The sequence below is a fragment of the Megalobrama amblycephala genome, linkage group LG11, assembly GCF_018812025.1.
Source record: "Megalobrama amblycephala isolate DHTTF-2021 linkage group LG11, ASM1881202v1, whole genome shotgun sequence".
Classification (NCBI taxonomy): Eukaryota; Metazoa; Chordata; class Actinopteri; order Cypriniformes; family Xenocyprididae; genus Megalobrama; species Megalobrama amblycephala.
Window position 1 is genome coordinate 38,745,362 of NC_063054.1, and position 20,328 is coordinate 38,765,689.

General features: G+C 38.7%; 2 protein-coding genes across 3 annotated transcripts; one reads left to right on the forward strand and one right to left on the reverse strand.

Annotated features, from left to right (window-relative positions):
• Window positions 1–817: 817 nt before the first annotated feature.
• Window positions 818–9,455, reverse strand: LOC125278616 (armadillo-like helical domain-containing protein 4). Its single transcript, XM_048207913.1, has 8 exons — window positions 9,251–9,455; window positions 6,205–6,896; window positions 4,274–4,579; window positions 4,102–4,203; window positions 3,863–4,024; window positions 3,753–3,784; window positions 2,016–2,150; window positions 818–1,871 (listed from the first exon to the last, which is right to left on the reverse strand). Exons 2-8 carry the CDS (start codon window positions 6,824–6,826, stop codon window positions 1,800–1,802), a joined length of 1,431 nt encoding a protein of 476 aa, XP_048063870.1. The 5' UTR covers window positions 6,827–6,896; window positions 9,251–9,455; the 3' UTR covers window positions 818–1,799.
• A 1,992-nt stretch (window positions 9,456–11,447) lies between these two features.
• On the forward strand, window positions 11,448–19,264 carry actr10 (actin related protein 10). Of its 2 annotated transcripts, XR_007187185.1 has the most exons (14): window positions 11,448–11,936; window positions 12,038–12,110; window positions 13,608–13,690; window positions 13,784–13,892; window positions 14,289–14,396; window positions 14,551–14,618; window positions 14,698–14,777; window positions 14,906–14,941; window positions 16,171–16,250; window positions 16,399–16,472; window positions 16,671–16,752; window positions 18,137–18,338; window positions 18,438–18,720; window positions 18,876–19,264. XR_007187185.1 is itself a non-coding variant. In XM_048207919.1 (13 exons), exons 1-13 carry the CDS (start codon window positions 11,860–11,862, stop codon window positions 18,617–18,619), a joined length of 1,254 nt encoding a protein of 417 aa, XP_048063876.1. In that variant the 5' UTR covers window positions 11,448–11,859; the 3' UTR covers window positions 18,620–19,264. The 2 variants fall into 2 exon arrangements, 1 of the variants encoding a protein (XP_048063876.1); XM_048207919.1 differs by having other exon boundaries at window positions 18,438–19,264.
• Window positions 19,265–20,328: the final 1,064 nt, after the last annotated feature.

The following is a 20,328-nucleotide window of genomic DNA, read 5'->3' on the forward strand; positions in this document are numbered from 1 at the left end:
AACAATGCTAACAGGCTGATATCTAGCATCTGAAACATTTTATATTTAGTACAAGTTTTTAAAATATTACAACATTTTCCATGTTTTATAGCGGTTGCACCGAATGACCTGATGTTTCGGGACATGCGTATGATCAAGTGAAAACATGAATTTATCAGATAGTTAAGAGAGAGTTAGTAACTTTGCTTCATGACCATGTGGTCCTTTGCAGGTGTCTGAATGATGTCACATCCTGTCACATGATACTGACCACATGACTTGATCCAGAATGGTCCCTTTATATTGGTTACTCCGAATGACATCAATGAAATTAATTTTTCCGGACATTCTTTCTCATAACAAAGCAACGACTTCTACACATAATTTTAATACCATTTTGCACTATGTTGATATATGATGTTATAAAATCATGCCACAATAAAAAATATATACATTTATTACATTTTAAGATATTTTTATCACAAATGAACGGTTGGACAGTTAAACCGAATGACCTTTTGACACTTCAAAATCTTTAAAATACCTTTATATGTCGCAAAATATAATTAAAATCTTTTGGATTCAATAAAAGAGATCTAATTTGGATGCCATATCTTTGTTTTTTATTATTATTAAGGCCTTTGGACAAAAAAAACGATGCGTCACGTCATTGACCCATATATAAAGGTCATTCAGTATGTCATTATGGTTAGTTACCAGCATTTAGACTCAGATCAGTAGTTTTGTGTAAGTTTGAGACACAAACGTTGCAGTTTGGACACACTTTAACCAGGAAAATGTCTATTTAATGTAACACAGAAACAATCGACTCCAAAAGTAAATGATTTAATACTTTATTTTTGTCGTATTTACAGTGATGTACTGTGAATTCTTCATGGCTCTGTGTGTTTCTGTACATTTCTAGAATACTGAACACCTTTTACAGTAAAGATATTTCTCAAATTTGACAAAAAATATTAATTAAAAAACACCCTAACAAGCCTGCAGTGAATTTATGATTCATGAACTGAAATGAAAATTCAATCACAAACATGTTACATGAGTTCATATAGATCTGCACGGATCAGATTGTCATTACAACATGAAAACAACATTTGGCATCATAACAATCATATTTACAGTGAAATCAAACCTATATACTGTATGTACAGCATGTCATGTGACTTAGGAATAACCAATAACACCATTACATTCATATAAAACATGGAAGTGTTTATAAACGGTTGCTGATCTCGAGTTTAAACGTGTCCAGATATTTCACCCGACGCGTTTCGATATGCAATCATTTAATATTTTCTATAATATATGCATGGTGATGTATTTTGGTTCAAAGATACGGCTTGCAGAAGTCTTGAGTTTGAATGCCGTCATCAGATGAATGAAAGCACTATTATACCACAACACTGTTTTATACGTGATTCTGATGTTAAATATCGTCTGATATGATTTGCACATGTTTCTGATCTAATGACGGCGTCTTACAGCAGATATTCATCGGTAGAAAGTAGTTCTGTATGTGACCACTGAAAGTGTCCTTCAATAAACTGTTCATCCAAGTCGCTTTACTTAAAACAGACAGAGGGATTTTAAACTATTCATTAAATACTGAGCGGTTCAGATGTTCATATTACATACAGTTTTTTCAAAAGAGTGTCGGTGCTATTGAAGAAAACAGATTGTGATTCTCTTCATAAATGTACTTACTGTTTATACTTAGTGTTTTCTCATCAGGACTCGTGTGTCTAGCAGTGAAATGCTGCTGTTTGCATCAGAACTGAAGCACGAATGATTTCAGCTGGTCAAAACTCGTCTTCTGAACTGTCGGCCAGCAGCATGGCGTTGTCCGGTCCGCTCCGCACTTCTCTGGGCGGCTGAAGTTGATGAACATTGAAGAAAAACCATCAGTACTCAAAATGAATCTGTTGACGCTTTCAAGGACTCGAATGATAGAAAACAGAATTGGTTCAGACTTCATGATGATCGTGATTGAGTTCAGGAATGAGAGCGACCCGTACCTTCCTCCTCTGGTGTTTGAAGCTGTCTCTCCTCTTGCGATGGATCAGTCTGATGCTGTACAGAGCGCCGACCAGCAGAAGAGCACCAGCTATTCCAATGCCGACAGGTGCCAACATCCCCGACACATAACCAGCCTGAAGAAGAGACAGCGGACACACGATGGAGTAATCAAGATGTTTAATGTCTCTTCTGCTCACCAAAGCTGCATTTATTTGATTGAAAAAACAGTCAAAACTGTGAAATATTATTCGTATTCAAAACAGCTGTTTTCTGTGTGAATCTGATGTAAAATGTAATTTATTCCTGTGATTAAAACTTTAAATGAATTTGCATGAATTAACACATTGCTAATATGTTTTAGCCCATTGCTACCATGGATTAGCATGTTGTTAACTTATTTTAACACATTACTAACATGGATTAAAATATTTTAGCACGTTGCTAACATGAATTAGCACAAATTAGCATGTTACTAGCATGTTTTAAAACATAGTTGGCATTTATTAGCATGTTGCTAGCATGAATTAACATGTTGCTAGAATGTTTTATCATTTTGATGACATGAATTAGAATAAATTAGCACACCGTTAGCATAAATTGGCATTTTGCTAGCATGTTTTAACATTGATAGCATGAGTTATGTTGCTAACACTTTTAAACATGTTGGTAGCATGTTGTTAAGATGCTTTAACACATTGCTAACATGAATTAGCATGTTGCTTGCATGAATTAGCACATTGCTAACACAAATTAACATGTTACTAGTATGTTTCAACACATAGCTAGCATTTATTAACATGTTGCTAACTTATTTTAACACATTACTAGCATGAATTAACATATTTTAGCATGTTGTTAACATGAATTAGCAAACTGTTAGCACACAAATTAGCATGTTACTAGCATGTTTTAACACATAACTAGCATTTATTGGCATTTGCTAACATGAATTAGCACACTGTTAGCTTGTTTTAGCCCATTGTTGACATGAATTATCACATTAACGCATTGTAACCCATTGCTACCATGCATTAGCATGTTGCTAACTTATTTTAACACATTACTAACATGAATTAACATATTTTAGCACATTGTTAACATGGATTAGCATGTTTGCTTACATGAATTAGCACACTGCTAGCACAAATTAGCATGTTGCTAGCATGTTTTAGCATTTTGATGGCATTAATTAGAATAAATTAGCACATTGTTCAATGTTTTAACGCATTGTTAACATGAATTAACACACTGTTCGCTCGTTTTAACCCATTGCTAGCATTGGATTACCATGTTTTAGTATGTTTCTAGCATTAATTAGTACACTCTTAACATGTTAGCATGAATTAGCATGTTTTGCTAGCATGTTTTTGCATTGTGCTAACAAGAATTGGAATAAACTAACATATTGTTAACATGTTTTAACACATTGTTAGCATGAATTAACATGTTGCTAGCATTTTTTAACACATTGCTAACATGAATTGGCATGTTGCTAGCATGTTTTAACACTGATAGCATGAGTTATGTTGCTAGCACATTGCTAGCATGTTTAACACTGTTATCATGAATTAGCATGTTGCTAGCATGTTTTAGCACATATATCACAATTTTTATCGTATTTTCGATCGAATAAATGCAGCCTCGGTGAACAGAAGAGACTTCTTTCAAAAACGTTAAAAAATAATCATGATTCCAAACTTTTCTCTAGCATGAATATGAGAGGAAGTGAGGCGTACCTTCTCTCGTATCAGCTCCACCCAGCTCCGCACTGCAGACAGTAAACAGAGAATGAATGAACTCTTAATCACGATGCTCGTGATCACATGACTGTTCTGTGGATTCTCACCCAGGCCCTGGTTCCGCTGCACCCAGACGGGAGGAGGGGGGATCAGGCTGTAGGGCGGCCGCGTGTGCGGTGCCATGGTGCTTTCCATCAGGTCCTCTTCACTCTCTTCCTCCTCCTCATCAGAATCCATCTCCTCGTCCTCCTCGTCTTCATCAGGCTCCTCTATAAGACACAGAGGTTCGTTCAGATCACGGCGTGTCAGAAACGAGCGCCGCCGCTTTAAACGCACACGCACCAACCTTTAGTCTCCAGATCTTCTGTGTCCGTCTTTGGTTTCGACGCTGCCATGTGAACGACCGTCAGAGGCTGATGGGTAACTGAGCTCTGTGTGACATCATCGTCTGCAGGACCAATCAGATTATTGTTAAAAATCAACATGAATGGCTGTTGCGCTCTATTATACATTCTTACTTTGCTTAGGCTTCTCTGAGGGATCAGATTCTGTGACGGACGCTCTCGATCTCTCCGCTCCAGATGTTCCTGAGAGACGGACATCAGAGGAAGTGCGTTCCGTATCCATGGACACCATTTGCTCAAGCTCTGTGTCTCCCGCCGTTACGGCAGCTGGAGCCATGGCGACAGACACTTCGGACGACGACACTGAGCCTCCGGGTGGCGTGACATCCTCAAACGGCTCAAAAATCAAAGGAAGGTCTTCGGAGGACATGGTGGCCTCTGTGCTCACCTCCTGAGACGAGGGCAGGACGCTCACTTCCTCTGGGAAAGGAAAATGCAAAGTCATTTTTTTGCATCAGCCTGAAACGATGACTAAACAGATATTTGACTTGTACTCGAATGGAATCATGTTTGCAAATGGTTAGTTCACACAAATAATGAAGATAATCCCATGATTTATTCGCCCTTAAGCCATCCAACCATCTTCTTTCAGACAAACATAATTGGAGATATATTTAAAAATATCCTGGCTCTTCCTAGATTTATAATGGGAGTGAATGGGGGCCGAGATTTTGAAGCCCGAAAAAGCGCATCCATCCATCTATAAATATAATCCATACGACTCCAGGGGGTAAATAAAGGCCTTCTGAAGTGAAGCGATGCTTTTTTGTAAGAAAAATATCCATATTTAAAACTTTATAAACTATAATATCCAGCTTCCGGTAACGGCCGTACATGAGTCGAGTTCCGGCAGAAGAGTGACCTCTGATCCGACGCATGACCTAGGATGTAGGAGTATCGTAAGCTTAGACGTCTCTCGCGGATCAAACAAATAGCTCTTCTTTTATGTCGAAATCCTCCAACATTTCTTTTTTTTAAATTCTCGTTTTGGACTTGTAATTCGTGACCGGTGTTTTGCTTTGCTCTCTCCTCTGCGCTTCTCTGTTCGTCAATACGTCATGCATCAGGTCAGAGGTCACTTTTCCGCCAGAACTGAACTCGTGTATAGCCATCTGCTGGAAGCCAGTTATCATAGTTTTTAAAGTTTTAAATATGGATACTTTTCTTACAAAAATGCATTGCTTCGCTTCAGAAGGCCTTTATTAAGTTGTATGGATTACGTTTATGATGGATGGATGCACTTTTTTGGACTTAAAAATCTCAACCCCATTATAAAGCTTGGAAGAACCAGCATATTATTTATTATAACTCTGATTGTTTTTATCAGAAAGAAGATGATCATATACACTTAGGATGGCTTGAGGGTGAGTAAATCATGGGATAATTTTCATTTTTAGTGAACTATCCCTTTAATGAAATATCCTGGCTCTTCCAAGCTTTATAATGGGAGTGAATGGGGGCCGAGATTTGGAAGCCCAAAATAGCCCTATTTTGGGCTTCCAAATCTCGGCCCCCATTCACTCCCATTATAAAGCTTGGAAGAGCCAGAATATTATTTACTATAACTCTGATTGTGTTTGTCTGAAAGAAGATGGTTGGATGGCTTAAGGGTGAGTAAATCAATCTTCATTTTTGGGCGAACTAACCCTTTAATGTCAGACATCGCGAGCCAAGAACATCAAAGTATGAATAAACAGAGCTGTCAAGCCCTGTTAGCATTAATTATGAACGTGTAGACGCCTCTTCTAGCAGTCAGCTCCACTTTTCTTCAGCACGACTCAAAATAGAAAGTAATTAGGCTGCCGTCGGCGCCCGCTGGGGTTTAAAGTGGAGCGGGACGCTCTCTGCTCCTCTACCCTTCATACTTACACTCTACTAATGCAAACTAGCAGCAAATGTGTTCAACCAGAGCCCTTCATGACTGATTAACCCTTTACTCATATTTTACTACAACTATTGCCTCTGTTCTTTGTCTAAAACACTTCATGAACAGATGCAATGTTCCCTTGGCTTGTTTAACAATAAAATGCATGTCGATCACTGACCTGCCCGCAGATGAACCGGTTCCGTCCACGTATCAGCCGTGTCCAGCAGCGTCGGTCCAGTCGAGTCTCCGCTGGTAATGCTGGTTGGGTTAGCGGTCGGTGCGTCTGAAGGAGAGCTGGTGATCGTGTCCGCGTTCAGCCTTCTGTCCTCATTAGATGCTCCGAGCTGAAGTGTGTCGGTTCTCAGTAGAACTGCGATAGGAGGCGTCGTCAGAGACCACGGGAGAGACGCGCCGTCTGCAGATTCTGTTGTGTTCCGCGACCCGTCGTATGTCTGTCGCTCGTTCAGCCTGTCCTCGTTTCCGTCCGCCGTCACTCTGCCAAACCCCTCATGAATCCTGACTCCATCCTCCTCATCTTCCTCCTCATGCACGTTTGGAGCAGATGTTTGTGCTGTTTGGGGGTTTTGTAAGCTGATGGTCAACAAGGGTGAGTCGATTGAGTGAGTCCTGGTGACCGTGTCTGTTCTGTCCTTCAGCAAAGACGATGCTGAGTCTTTCTCATCTCCGCCCGGGAGATCGAGCGTCTCCAGCGGTCTGACGGTCCTCTCTAGTGTGGCGGCCCGGCTGGCGAGACAGACCGCAGCCAGCAGGAGACTTTGGAAAGTTGCACCGGCCAACATAGCGGATCCGTCACTCGAGCACAAAGTCTGAAACTGAAGTTAAACGTGAACGGGTCCAAAACGCCAATTCCTGTAGAAACATTAGCAAGTGGAGGAAATACAATGTGCTGTGGTATAAATGACAGATTTTCTGCTTTCTGTAAATAAAAGATATTTAAATGTTTTCATGTTATGCGTTGTCTGGCATGCATTGCTTTTAGATAGAATGACTGAATTGGTTTGGCCAGATCTTGATATTGAACATTATTGAACTGAACTGAATCAACATTGAACTGAATTGTTCTGAATGAATTGATCTGTGTTGAATGTGTTTACATTAAGAATTCAACTTTTTACAACAGCCATTCTGGTCATTTTAAAAAACAGCAATATCTAGTCCCATTGACTTCCATAGTGTTTTTTCATAGTCAATGGGGACCAACAAATGTTTGGTTCAAATGGTGTTCTACAGAACAAATAAAATCATACAGGTTTAGAACAACTTGTGGGCGAGTAAATTTTTGGGTGAACTATTCCTTTAAGAGATGCTTGATGTGTAGAATCTCAAGATATTATTAGGGGTCAACTTTGTTAGTTTTATTCTTCTTCATCCGCAATTGAGTCTATGGCAGCCCATAGAACCGTATGGTAAAAAGTTATAAAATTTGGCACACAGATAGAGGACCGTCTGAAAAGTTACCATATCAAATCTGGAGTCTCTACCTCAAACCGTCTAGTGCCACCAACAGTTCAAAGATTCACTCATGTTTATGCTCATAACTTTTGACGCTTAAGTCCTAAAAACAAAAATCTTTATTCCTCTGATTCCGTGGCTCATGCTGATTCGAATGCATCCCTATGATGTAAAATCCTACTTTTTCAAACTCCTCCTATAGCGTTTGTCCAATTTGCACGAAATGATCAGCCAATCCGTTCGCGTATAGGGCATCAACGAATTTGACGGCGAGCACGCAAAAATGGATTTGATGCTGTATCTTCGCAATGATTCGGTTTATTGACACCAAACTTGGTATATGTCATTACAGGCATGACTTACACAATGCACAACAATGTCACAGTGCCACCTACTGGTGCCGAGATAGGAAAAATGCCCTTTTTAGCTTATAACTTTTGAATGCCTTGTACTAAGTTGAACGATATCCAATTTTCTTTGGTCGGACATTTTGAATTTTGCTCTAAAATGCTGTGTTTTACTACTTTTTCGAACTCCTACAAATTTTTTCAGATTTGTATGAAATTTGGTATGTAGCATCTACAGACACTCATGACAAAAATTTACTTAAAGATTTCTGATAGACCCAATCGTAGTTTTATACCGCGTCAACAAATTTGACTGCGAGCACGCCAAAATGGATACGTGGCTTTGCAAAAGTTTTGTGTATTGACATGAAACTTGGTACATGTCTTCACAGGCATGACTTGAGGGTGCATGCAGAGTTTCATCACAGCGCCACCTACTGCTCAGAAGTTATAAACCATGTTATAAGTGCTTTAACTGATGTAATTTAAACAGTTTTATCCTAACCTCATGATCACAGATGTCCACAAATATATTTTCTTTTCTGCCCTTATTCGGCTTGACCCCGGAATTGCTGCTTGCAGCTATATTTTTATTATTATTATTATTAAAAGAATCTGGCATGTCTGGAATGGTGCTTTTATGAGGAACAGAATTTACTAAACAGCAGCATTTCACTAGGAAACAACAGGAGAATATGAATATGAATCATTTTAAATACATCCATTCATGTTATAATAAATTATTCAAACATAATGCATATGTTTAATTGACATATTCAAATGATTATTTATTCATAATATTTTAGTGGAAAGAAACAAAATATTGGTTTATTGCTTCAACACACTTAAAAATAATCAGTACTGGCTGTAAACAACAACAACAATGTTAATCTCAAGATGCATATTCATGTTTTGTGCTGCTAGTTTAACCACCCATTTTGTCATGGTCTACATTTCCTCGCTCTTTCAGTTCTGCAGCAGTAACTTGACACACACACACACACACACACACACACACACACTACTGCAATTCTCTGCCAGTGTCTAAAAATAGCGCGGAGCTCATTCTCCAAGACAATGCGCCCTACTGTATCATCATTTAGGTTTCCATGCAGTTATGTTTATTCATCTTCATCATCATAAATCAAAGGCGTGTGGTATAGAATATGCGTAATTGCCTGCATTCATGCACGTCATTTTCTCTGGCACTGAACACCTCGTATGTCTGCATTATAATATGCTGCGTAATATCTTTCCATATGTGACTGCGCAATGGGCAGATTCTGCATTACTGCATGCAAAAACTGACTGCTCTCCTGGACAACTTTAACATGAAGTAAACAAACACAATGGCACATCATCACAGTAATGACGCACAAGAATCCAGATGCACATCATCCTCACCTGCTGTGTGTGAACGCGGAGTCAGTCTCATGTCCAGTGCACGCGCAGTGTTTCAGTCACCCGTCACCGCTGTTAAGTGGCATTATAAGCAGTCGCTGTTATTCCTCAGTCTGCGTCAGCTCATGCCACACTGAAGTTTCCGCTGGCTCTCGTCTGCAGGCGCGCAGTCAGTCACGGGCATCTGCGCAGTCGACTGCGGGTCACTGTGTGTGTGTGTGTGTGTGTGTGTGGACAGCGCGGGGAACTTTAATATTTAACGGTACTTATAAAATATTAAGTATTTGTTTAATGATAAAACACTGACATGTTGTAGGCTAGGTTAATATTGAAATAAAATAAAAAATTATATCAAATGAATTAGGATATCTGAAAACTTTTGCTGAAGCCTTAAAGGATTAGTTCACCTTCAAATTAAAATTTCCTGATAATTTACTCTCCTCCATGTCATCCAAGATGTTCATGTCTTTCTTTCTTCAGTGGAAAAGAAATGAAGGATTTTGATGAAAACATTCCAGGATTAATATCCATATAGTGGACTTCAATGGACTCCAAACGGTTGAAGGTCAAAATTACAGTTTACATGATCCCAGACGAGGAATAAGAGTCTTATCTAGAGAAACCATCACTCATTTTCTAAAGAATAAATAAAAATTTTATACGTTTTAATCATAAATGCTCATCTTGAACTAGCTCTCTTCTTCTTCTTCTCTATTTGAATTCCGGCAGTGTAAACACTGCTAAGTGTATTACTGCCCTCCACAGGTCAAAGTTTGATCTAAATTGTCATATTCAATATGCTAGTGCAAGTATAACAATTAGTTCAGACTTTGGCCTGTGGAGGGCAGTAATACACTTAGCAGTGTCTACACTGCCGGAATTCAAATAGAGAAGAAGAAGAAGAGAGCTAGTTCAAGATGAGCATTTATGGTTAAAACTTATATATATATTTTTTTTTTTATAGAAAATGGCAGATGGTTTCTCTAGATAAGACTCTTATTCCTCGTCTGGGATCATGTAAACTGTAATTTTGACCTTCAACTGTTTGGAGTCCATTGAAGTCCACTATATGGAGAAAAATCCTGGAATGTTTTCATCAAAAACCTTCATTTCTTTTCGACTGAAGAAAGAAAGACATGTGCTGCGTCCCAATTCGCATACTATCCGTCCTAAATAGTATTCGAAAAAAGAATTGGTATGTCCCGAATCATAGTATGTTGAAATAAGTATTCCAAAGATATCCAGATGGTCTACTTTTTCCAGTTAGAATTCGAAGTGCAGATCCGTGCACACTTCTAACGGCTAATATTTCCCATAACACATTGCGCTGTGGACGAGGATTCGATTAGAACTACAAATACGAATAAAAACTGTCAAAAAACTACAAACATGATGGATGTGCGAGACCGACGGTTAAGATATAGGGGCTTAAATGATTAATAATCAGCATCTTACCTGATGAAAAGATATTTATTAAATGTTATCCACATTATATTTCATCTGCAACAGCATTGTGAACTTTTATAACGATGCGTTTGGTCATTAACTTTTAAATGCATCATTATGCTAAGATGAGGAGAGGTCCCATGGCTGGCAGATAAACGTTTGACTACATTTCTCTCCGAAACGGTAGGAAATTAAATTTAATTGAATGTTGAGGATTTTATCTGTGACAAGATGATTGACAGGACAGTTTAAATAGTTACAGGTTGCGTAACTAAGCGACAGAACGTCCGTTAAAGACACAATTATGACGTGGTAGTATGTCCCAAAGCTTGCATACTATTTTGCTATACACTCAAAAGTGTACTTTTTCTTTACAAAAACAGTACATTCTTTTAGGACTTAGTATAAGTAGGCGAATTGGGACGCAGCAATGAACATCTTGGATGACATGGGGGTGAGTAAATTATCAGGAAATTTTAATTTGAAAGTGAACTAATCCTTTAAAGGGATAGTTCACCCCCCAAAAAATGAAAATTCTGTTATCATTTACTCTCCCTCAAGTTGTTCCAAACCTGTATGAGTTTCTTTCTTCTGCTGAACACAAAAGAAGATATTTTGAAGAATGTTTGTATTATTTTTTTTTCCATACAATGGAAGTCAATGGTGTCCCACAACTGTTTTAAAAATATCTTCTTTTGTGTTCAGCAGAAGAAAGAAACTCATACAGGTTTGGAACATCTTGAGGGAGAGTAAATGATGACAGAATTTTCATTTTAGGGTGAACTGTCCCTTTAAAAGAAGAGAATTTCTGTAAGTTCTCAAGTTTCCGCGGAGTGCTGATCTGAGTTCAGCTTCACCACCACAAATCCCGCGCATTCAAACAGACAGAGCTGATCTCAGATCAGCGGAGCCTTCAAACAAAACACTTTTATCGTCACACATAAAAATATACAAAAGAAGGATAATGTAGAAAATGTTTGATGTGTTGAATTAACTGAATATTATTTACCGTTGCTGGAATTATTTTTATTCAGGCGAATGCAGGGCAGCCATTGCGAACTTGCGAAGGACCCCGCCCTTCCCTCAGATGCTATGAGTGTTAGCGTTGTGTTTACATATCAATAATCTCTCTTTCTCCCTGAAGTATTATTATTTTCATCGATAAAATGCCCTTGTTTGAAGGCCTGGGCAGCGGAGGGGAGAAGACAGCCGTAGTCATTGATTTAGGAGCGGCGTACACAAAGTAAGTGACGGTTATGTTTATCGTCGCTTGATTCATTCAGTATAAAAGGATGTTTTAGATGCAGATGTTTAGTTCTCTTCTCTTGTGTTTGTATTGTGTAGATGTGGCTTTGCCGGCGAGACTGGGCCGAGATTCATCATCCCCAGTGAAATTAAACACCCTGGATCTCAGGAGGTCTCATCATCTCCGTTTATAATCATAATAATTGATAAACATGATCATATTTAACAGATAACGTTTGCTGTATGCTTGAAACTGTAATATCATATTATATCTATTTTAAAGTCTGCATGAAAGGGAAGTTGCGCTACACTTTTTCTCTATTGTGTCGAGTGAAACGCTTCTCGAACAAGAACAAATGTAGGGCGGGGCTTGATTTTGTCCGTGGGGAATTGATTGGATGGTTGTGGTTTATTATTAGTGGATCTCATGTGAGTGACAGGTTGCCCCGCCCTCGCGCCAGTAAAGACGTCATCAAGAGTTATTTTGATTCAAGATTAGGAGGAACATCAATTTAAAACAATGGCTGACTTTAAAGGGTTATTTCACCCAAAAATGAAAATAATGTAATTTATTCCTCACCCTCATGTCGTTCCACACCCTTAAGGCCTTCATTCATCTTCAGAACACAAATTAAGATATTTTTGATGAAATCCGATGGCTCAGTGAGGCCTGCATAGCCAGCAATGACATTTCCTCTCTCAAAATCCATTAATGTACTAAAAACATATTTAATTCAGTTCACGTGAGTACAGTGGTTCAATATTAATATTATAAAGCCACGAGAATATTTTTGGTGCGCCAAGAAACCAAAATAACGACTTATTTAGTGATGGCCGATTTCAAAACACTGCTTCAGGAAGAATCGGAGCGTTATGAATCAGTGTGTCGAATCAGCGGTTCGGAGCACCAAAGTTACGTGATTTCAGCAGTTTGATATGCGATCCGTATTAGGGCTGGGCGATATATCGCATGCGATTCTCACGCGCATTTCGTCAGTAAAGCCGGTTCCCTGATTACCACTAAATCGCCATCACCTGCTTTCAAATGGAGTGCCATTTAACAGACAGAGCCGTAGTTCACTGATAAGCCACGCAAATATCGCGTTCATATCGCAGATGAATCGCCTTCGATAATGAACGCGATACAGGTGATGGCGATTTAGCGGTAATCAGGGAACCGGCTTTACTGACGAAATGCGCGTGAGAATCACATGCGATATATTGCCCATCCCTAATACGGATCGCGTATCAAACTGCTGAAATCACGTAACTTTGGTGCTCCGAACCGCTGATTCGACACACTGATTCATAACGCTCCGATTCTTCCTGAAGCAGTGTTTTGAAATCGGCCATCACTAAATAAGTCGTTATTTTGGTTTCTTGGCGCACCAAAAATATTCTCGTGGCTTTATAATATTAATATTGAACCACTGTACTCACGTGAACTGAATTAAATATGTTTTTAGTACAGTAATGGATTTTGAGAGAGGAAATGTCATTGCTGGCTATGCAGGCCTCACTGAGCCATCGGATTTCATCAAAAATATCTTAATTTGTGTTCTGAAGATGAACGAAGGTCTTACGGGTGTGGAACGACATGAGGGAGAGTAATTAATGACATTATTTTCATTTTTGGGTGAACTAACCCTTTAAATGATCATGTCTCCAGGCTGTTCGAGTCGTCCAGTACAACATCAACACGGAGGAGCTGTACACCATCCTGAAGGAGTTCATCCACCTGCTGTACTTCAGGTATGGGAAGCAGTTGTGTTTTTGAACATCTCACAGTATATTCTGTTTGTCCCATGATCTCAGCTGAACACATGATGCTGTTTTTCCCTTCAGGCATCTGCTTGTGAATCCTCGAGACCGGCGCGTGGTGATCATTGAATCCATCCTCTGTCCTTCACACTTCAGAGAGACGCTCTCCAGAGTCTTCTTCAAGCACTTTGAGGTAAAGTCTTCCAGCAGTTTCTGTTTTAATCACTGTATTTACAACTTGAACTCAAATCAAAAGATCAGATGATTCGCATCAGATGAATGAATCTAGACCTCCGCTGTATTTCAACACTGATAATAATCATTAATGTTTCTTGAGCATCAAATCAGCATATCAGAATGATTTCTGAAGGACCATGTGACACTGAAGCTTTGATCACAGGAATAAATTACACTTTACTATATATTCACATAGAAAACAGCTGATTTACACTGGAATAATATTTCACAATTTTTACTTTATTTTTGATCAAATAAATGCAGCTTTGATGAGCAGAAGAGACTCTTTCAAAAACATTCCAGTCTTTTGAGCAGCAGTGTACAGTAAAGTCTCAATGTGTCTCTATTGCAGGTCCCGTCGGTCCTGTTTGCTCCCAGTCACCTGATGTCCGTCATGACTCTGGGCATCCAGTCCGCTCTCGTCATGGATTGTGGATACACAGAGACGCTGGTGTTACCAGGATCCTTTGACACTTTGAAACTACTTTAACTCTGTTTACTTTCTTCCTGATCATATTGTGATGATATGTTTCTAGAGCACTTTATACAACTAAGCAGCTTATGTTGAGTTTACACCAACATTATCAGGTCAGATGACTTTAACAGCGCACTAGATCTATGAAGGCATTCCGATCCTGTCCGCATGGGAGGCTCTACCAATGGGAGGAAAAGCCATCCATAAGTAAGACATGAAACGAAGCGGTGTGTAAGAGATAAAGCTGCTTGTGTTCTCAGCTCCATGTGTTGTTGTTCGTCTGCAGGGAGCTGCACAGTCTGCTGAGTGAGCAATGCACGCTGGACACCGACGCCGGCACCGGCCTCAACCTGCCCGCCCTCATCAGTAAGACACGCACATTGTTTGACCAGACTTTTGATTGTCTAGAGGCCTATCAAATATGATACAGTAGCTTTATAGAGTTAGTATTTGTTCCGGTTTACTGTCTGATTATCTGTCGGTCATCGTTACAGGCACTATTCCAGAGGACGTTGTGGAGGATATCAAAGGTTCGTCAAATAGAGATGCTTTTCACCAACGTTCCTCATGCATGAAATCAATTTATTCTTGTCAGGACTCAACACTAAGGATTTTTTCAACAACAAAACAAATTAATACAGTAAAAGAAAAGAAAATGGGCCTATAAAATAAGCCTAGTTATTGTTTTTGATATATGTAACATTAATAAATAGGGTTATGACACCAAAAGCTACTAGAATAACTCACTTAAATAATCAAATAATCAAATTACGAGTAATAGCACAAATAAATAAAACAGAATAAACATATAAATGAAATAAACAGTGCTTTTCAAGTTTTTCATGTAGGTTTAAACAGGAGATTTTCAGGTACAGAAATTGTAATCTAATGTATAGCTAACTATAGATTAAACTTTATTAAAGTTAATCAGTCAGGAGCAGTTACAGATGCATAAATAATGTTTTGAAATGTTGAAAATATAAAATGTTAAATACTGCTATTTAAAATTATTTAAAAAATGAAAAGACACTTTAAACGTGAAATTAATCCCGCCAGTAGGTGGCAGCGAATGTCATTGAGATTCAACCGATTCATTCAAACGGCTGATTCATTCAGGAAGTGTAGCTCAGAGACACTAAACAATTCTGTGTGAACTATTTTCATTGGTGAAATAGAGCGAAACGGGCGATTTGGTGTCTAAAATGTAAGTCACATGATATTAGGTTCTTGTTCATTTATTTGTACGCTGAATAAAATCAGTATCACATTTGTAATCATGCTGATATGTGGACAAAAACGGCGCTCTTTGTGTAATATTGGTTAACTGTATTAACTTATATAAATATAAAAGCTATACAGGGTCATTTTTGCCCCTTATCTTGAATTCTGGGGCATTTTAAAGGCATTTTAGTTTAGTAAATCACACAGTGAAAGCGTATACTCTAAATATGCACGCGCACTAGTCTAACCTACTAGACAACATCACGTTGTAGTGTATGCGTGCACTCAGCGGGTGTTTTGCTTGTTTTTTGTAAAGTGAGGGACATGCCTGATAATTTCAGATCGTTAAATCAACATTACAATATCATAGACGATATATATCGCACACCCTACAGCACTGGTGACCGTTCCGCCTACTGTCCCGAGCGTCGTTCACACTGGCCTCGGGCCATCGGGCTGTCCTTGTTGTCGAGCCCTGAATTGTTGAATCAGTTTCCTGTTTCACTCTGGGTTTCAAACACTGTTTCATCTTGTTTAGTGCGGACGTGTTTTGTTAGCGACCTGCAGAGGGGCATGAAGATCCAGGAGGCCAAATTCAACATGGACGGATCTGCTGAGGTCAGAGAACACGCTTTAAAATCAGTCGATTCAGATGTATAACTGCTATAAATATTAGGAAAGTTTTTACTCATTTGATCTGCTTTTACATTGTCAAACTATTAGTAAACGTCAAAATATTCACAGTCCGTTCTTATTGGTCCATCAGAGACCGGCTCCTCCTCCAGATGTGGAATATCCATTGGATGGGCAGAAGATTCTGCATGTCAAGGGCTTCATCAGGTAAAAACCTTCAAACCAGATGCGATGATCTGCTTTTTTCCCAACTCAAATACCTCAGGGTCACATATTTGAACTAAGATTAATGAACCGCAGGTGAGACGAGCTTTCTCCCGCTCTCTCTTACAGACGGATTGTTGTTTGTTAATCTGACCCACATTCTGAGTGCTTCTTACTAAAACATGCCTGACCGTTTTCCAGAGACTCGGTGGCCGAGATGTTGTTCGAGCAGGATAATGAGGAGAAATCCATCGCCACGCTGCTGCTGGACACTTTGGTCAAGGTACAAAATATGACATCTTCAGATCAGCCTCGTTAATTGTTAGATTTGTTTATATAATTGCAAAGCAACACCCTAGTAATCATCCAAAAGCAACTGCATAGTGACCAGTGTTAATTTTGACAGAAAATTTTGTTTTAGTTTTAGTCTAGTTTTAGTCGACTAAATATCATAAGAAATTTAAGGTCAACTAAAATCTAATTTTGTTAAATTGTAATGCATTAAGCATTTCTCTAACAATACACACATCCTATGCACTGATAGAGGTACATCTGATTCCCCAAACTGTTTATGTTCACCCAACTGTACTTTGCTAACCAAAGCTGACGGTTTTTGACCGTTCAAGTGCAAAAAGACACGAAAGAGTAAAATTCAGTACTTTTCAGGGATTGACACACTTATCATTGAGGTACTATTATAGTTTCCGTTTAAAATTTTTATTAGATTTGGTTTTTAGTTTTTCTGCTTTCATTGTAATTTTAGTTAAACACATAAAAAAAATTATTAACTTTTTTGTCTTTTAGTTTTTGCTTCTTTAAGTTTTTATTTCTGTTTATCATTTTATTACCTCAGGTTAAGCTAAAGCTTAGAAACTAGATGAAATAAAATGTTTACTTTTTATATATATTTAGTTTTTATTTCAGTTAACGTTCATGTCAAGTAATGAAGATTTCTTTGGTTTTAGGTTTAGTTAACTATAATAACCCTTATACTTGTAAAATATATTGAATAATGTGTCAAATAATGTTCTTAGATACAGTATTTTGCTATAAATTAAATAGAAATTAAATTAAATACAGTTTATTATGTAAACAAAATAACAATATTGACCAGGAAAAAAATAATAATTATAAACCATCCAGAAATACGCTGTGACTCTAAATAAATATAAATAAATATGCATTCTCACATCCGTCTAAAACATATTACCCTATAAACATTGTCATAATTCATCAACATTAGCTCATAAGCAATCACTTAGCATAAATGTGGGCTATTCATTAATTGTGAAGCAGTCTGAAGTGCTGCTGACGAGCCTGTAGAGGGCGCAACAGCGCCACGTTTCCTGCAGTTAGATCAGCACGTTACACTTCAGATGTGCGCATCTTCCACACAAGACTGGATATCTTCCCAAATCGTCCCTCTCTATCATTTTCGTCTCGTTTTTATTCGTTGACGAAGATTAGAGTAGATTTTAGTCATTCAAAACCCATTTTTATTTAGTCATCATCTCGTTTTCGTCTGTTTAAAAAATGTCGTTGACAAATTATGACACAAATTATTCGTCAGTGAAATTAACACTGATAGTGATGCCCTCCCTCTCTGCAGTTCTCACTTTTCCCAGCATTCACCTTGTTTATTTGTGTGTTTGTTCGTTCCACACCAGTGTCCCATCGACACTCGTAAGGTTCTGTCAGAAAACTTGGTGATAATCGGTGGTACGGCCATGTTGCCCGGGTTCCTGCACCGACTCCTGGCCGAGATCCGCTCGCTGGTGGAAAAACCGAAGTACCGTGATGCTCTGGCTACCAAGAGCTTCCGTATCCACAGCCCACCAGCCAAACCCAACTGCACTGCCTGGTTAGGAGGTGAGAACCGCTTTAGGACCTCCCCATGGGACGAGAAATGATGTTGGGATAAGAATTTTCTGCCATTTACTCAAGGTTGCTTTGTTTCTTCCCATGTAGGTGCTATATTTGGAGCATTGCAGGACATTTTAGGGAGTCGCTCGGTGTCCAGAGACTACTACAACCAGACGGGCCGCATCCCAGACTGGTGCTGTCTCAGCACCCCACCTCCGGATTCAGTCTATGAAGCGGGAAAGACGCCTCCACCGCTGATGAAGAGGGCCTTCTCCACTGAGAAATGAACTGGACATTTCAAATATTAACCTCCTCTAAATCCTGCTTCATCAGATATGCTCTTGTATGTTTACTGTATATAGTCCTGGTGTGTAATGGTCTAAAGCAGGGATTCTCAACTCTGGCCCTCAAGATCCTCTCCAAGCTTCAAGCTTGACCAGCTGTTATGCTTCTAGTAATCCTGAAGACCTTGAGTAGCATTTTCAGGTGTGTTTGATTAGGGTTGGAGCCAAAATCCGCTGGAAACAGGAGCCTGAGGGCCAGAGTTGAGAAGCCCTGGTCATATTGGTTCAGCTTTACTTCATTTTTAATAGTAGGTGAAAGTGAAACCACTAGGGGTCAGTCACCATCGCAGCAGGCCTCTGCTTCACTCATGAAAGAGATAAAACCAGAGCATGACATTTATCCAATCTAAACCATGTCAGTTCTTCTGTAGTTTTGGACAAAAAGCTACTTTTTTATTATTATTTAAATGTCTGTGCTTGTTCTTGGACCATCAACTTGACTGTAGTGTCAAGAAAATACATCCCATTTCAATGATATATTTAACAATGAGTTTGGTTGTTAAATATACAATATACAAGAGCTGGATAGGTTGAAAAGTTTGGCGTATTTATTAGGTTTGTGAAATAAACATTTAAAAATTTGTCAAATGGGGTCTTCTATTATATTTGTCCTTTTTTTTTAAAAAATTTTTTTGCCAAATGTGGCACAGAAGCGCTTCTGAAGTGGCATTTAGGTGTCTTTACACAGACTTTTTAATGCTGCTCAGAGGTGGCATAAATGCTTTACGCAGCAATTTCAACACTAGGGACTGAGGTGGGTCAGAGCAGGCATAGTTTGGTCTGGCTTTTATGCAGCAATATGTCTTTACACAGAATTTTGAGCAGCCTTAAGTCTGTTGTGTAAAAAGGCCTTTATTGTCATATCATTAAGATTTGGACGTTAACTCTAATTGTTCTTTCTTCAGGAAAAAATGAGAGAAACAAATTTTGAGGTCTCTGGTTGCTTAAACTGCTTAGACTTGTCTTAAAAGTTAGCCATCTATTTTTTTCTTCATGATTTGTCATGAAACTTTATGAAGTCAGTTAAATAAAAAGATAGATTGGTCTAATTTGATTTGGAAAAGTAAGATTGATTAACTCTTTCCTAACTAGTCTTAAGACAAAGTCTTTACAGGCTCAGTTTATGCAACTGGTCCCTGATATTAAAGAATAAGTAGTGGACTAAAATGAAAGACTGCGTTCCACTTGACTTTTTTTTTTATGCCCTTCCCTCACAAACTTCCCTCCGAACTTCCCTTCCACTGTGCAATTTACAATAGTCCTTTGCGATAGTTGCATGTCAGACTGTACGTTCATGATCCTCATGTCACACTGTGGGATCAGTGGGATCACTGTGGGACATTCAAGACACGTTAAAAATAGATGCGCGCATGAAAACTTGTCCAGAGTTTTACATTATCAACCCATACACGTTCGGTGACTCTAAGTTGCTTTACACGCGGGGCTGAAAGGTCAAGTCAAGTCATCTTTATTTATCTAGCGCTTTTTACAATGCAGATTGTGTAAAAAAGCAGCTTTACAGTGATAACTGGTATATAAACAATAGTTATTAATTTATTAAATCTATATCAGCACTGGAGTAAACAGTGATGTCATCATCCAGCTCAGTTCAGTTCGCATACAATGGTGTCAATGCAGGCAGATCAAAACAC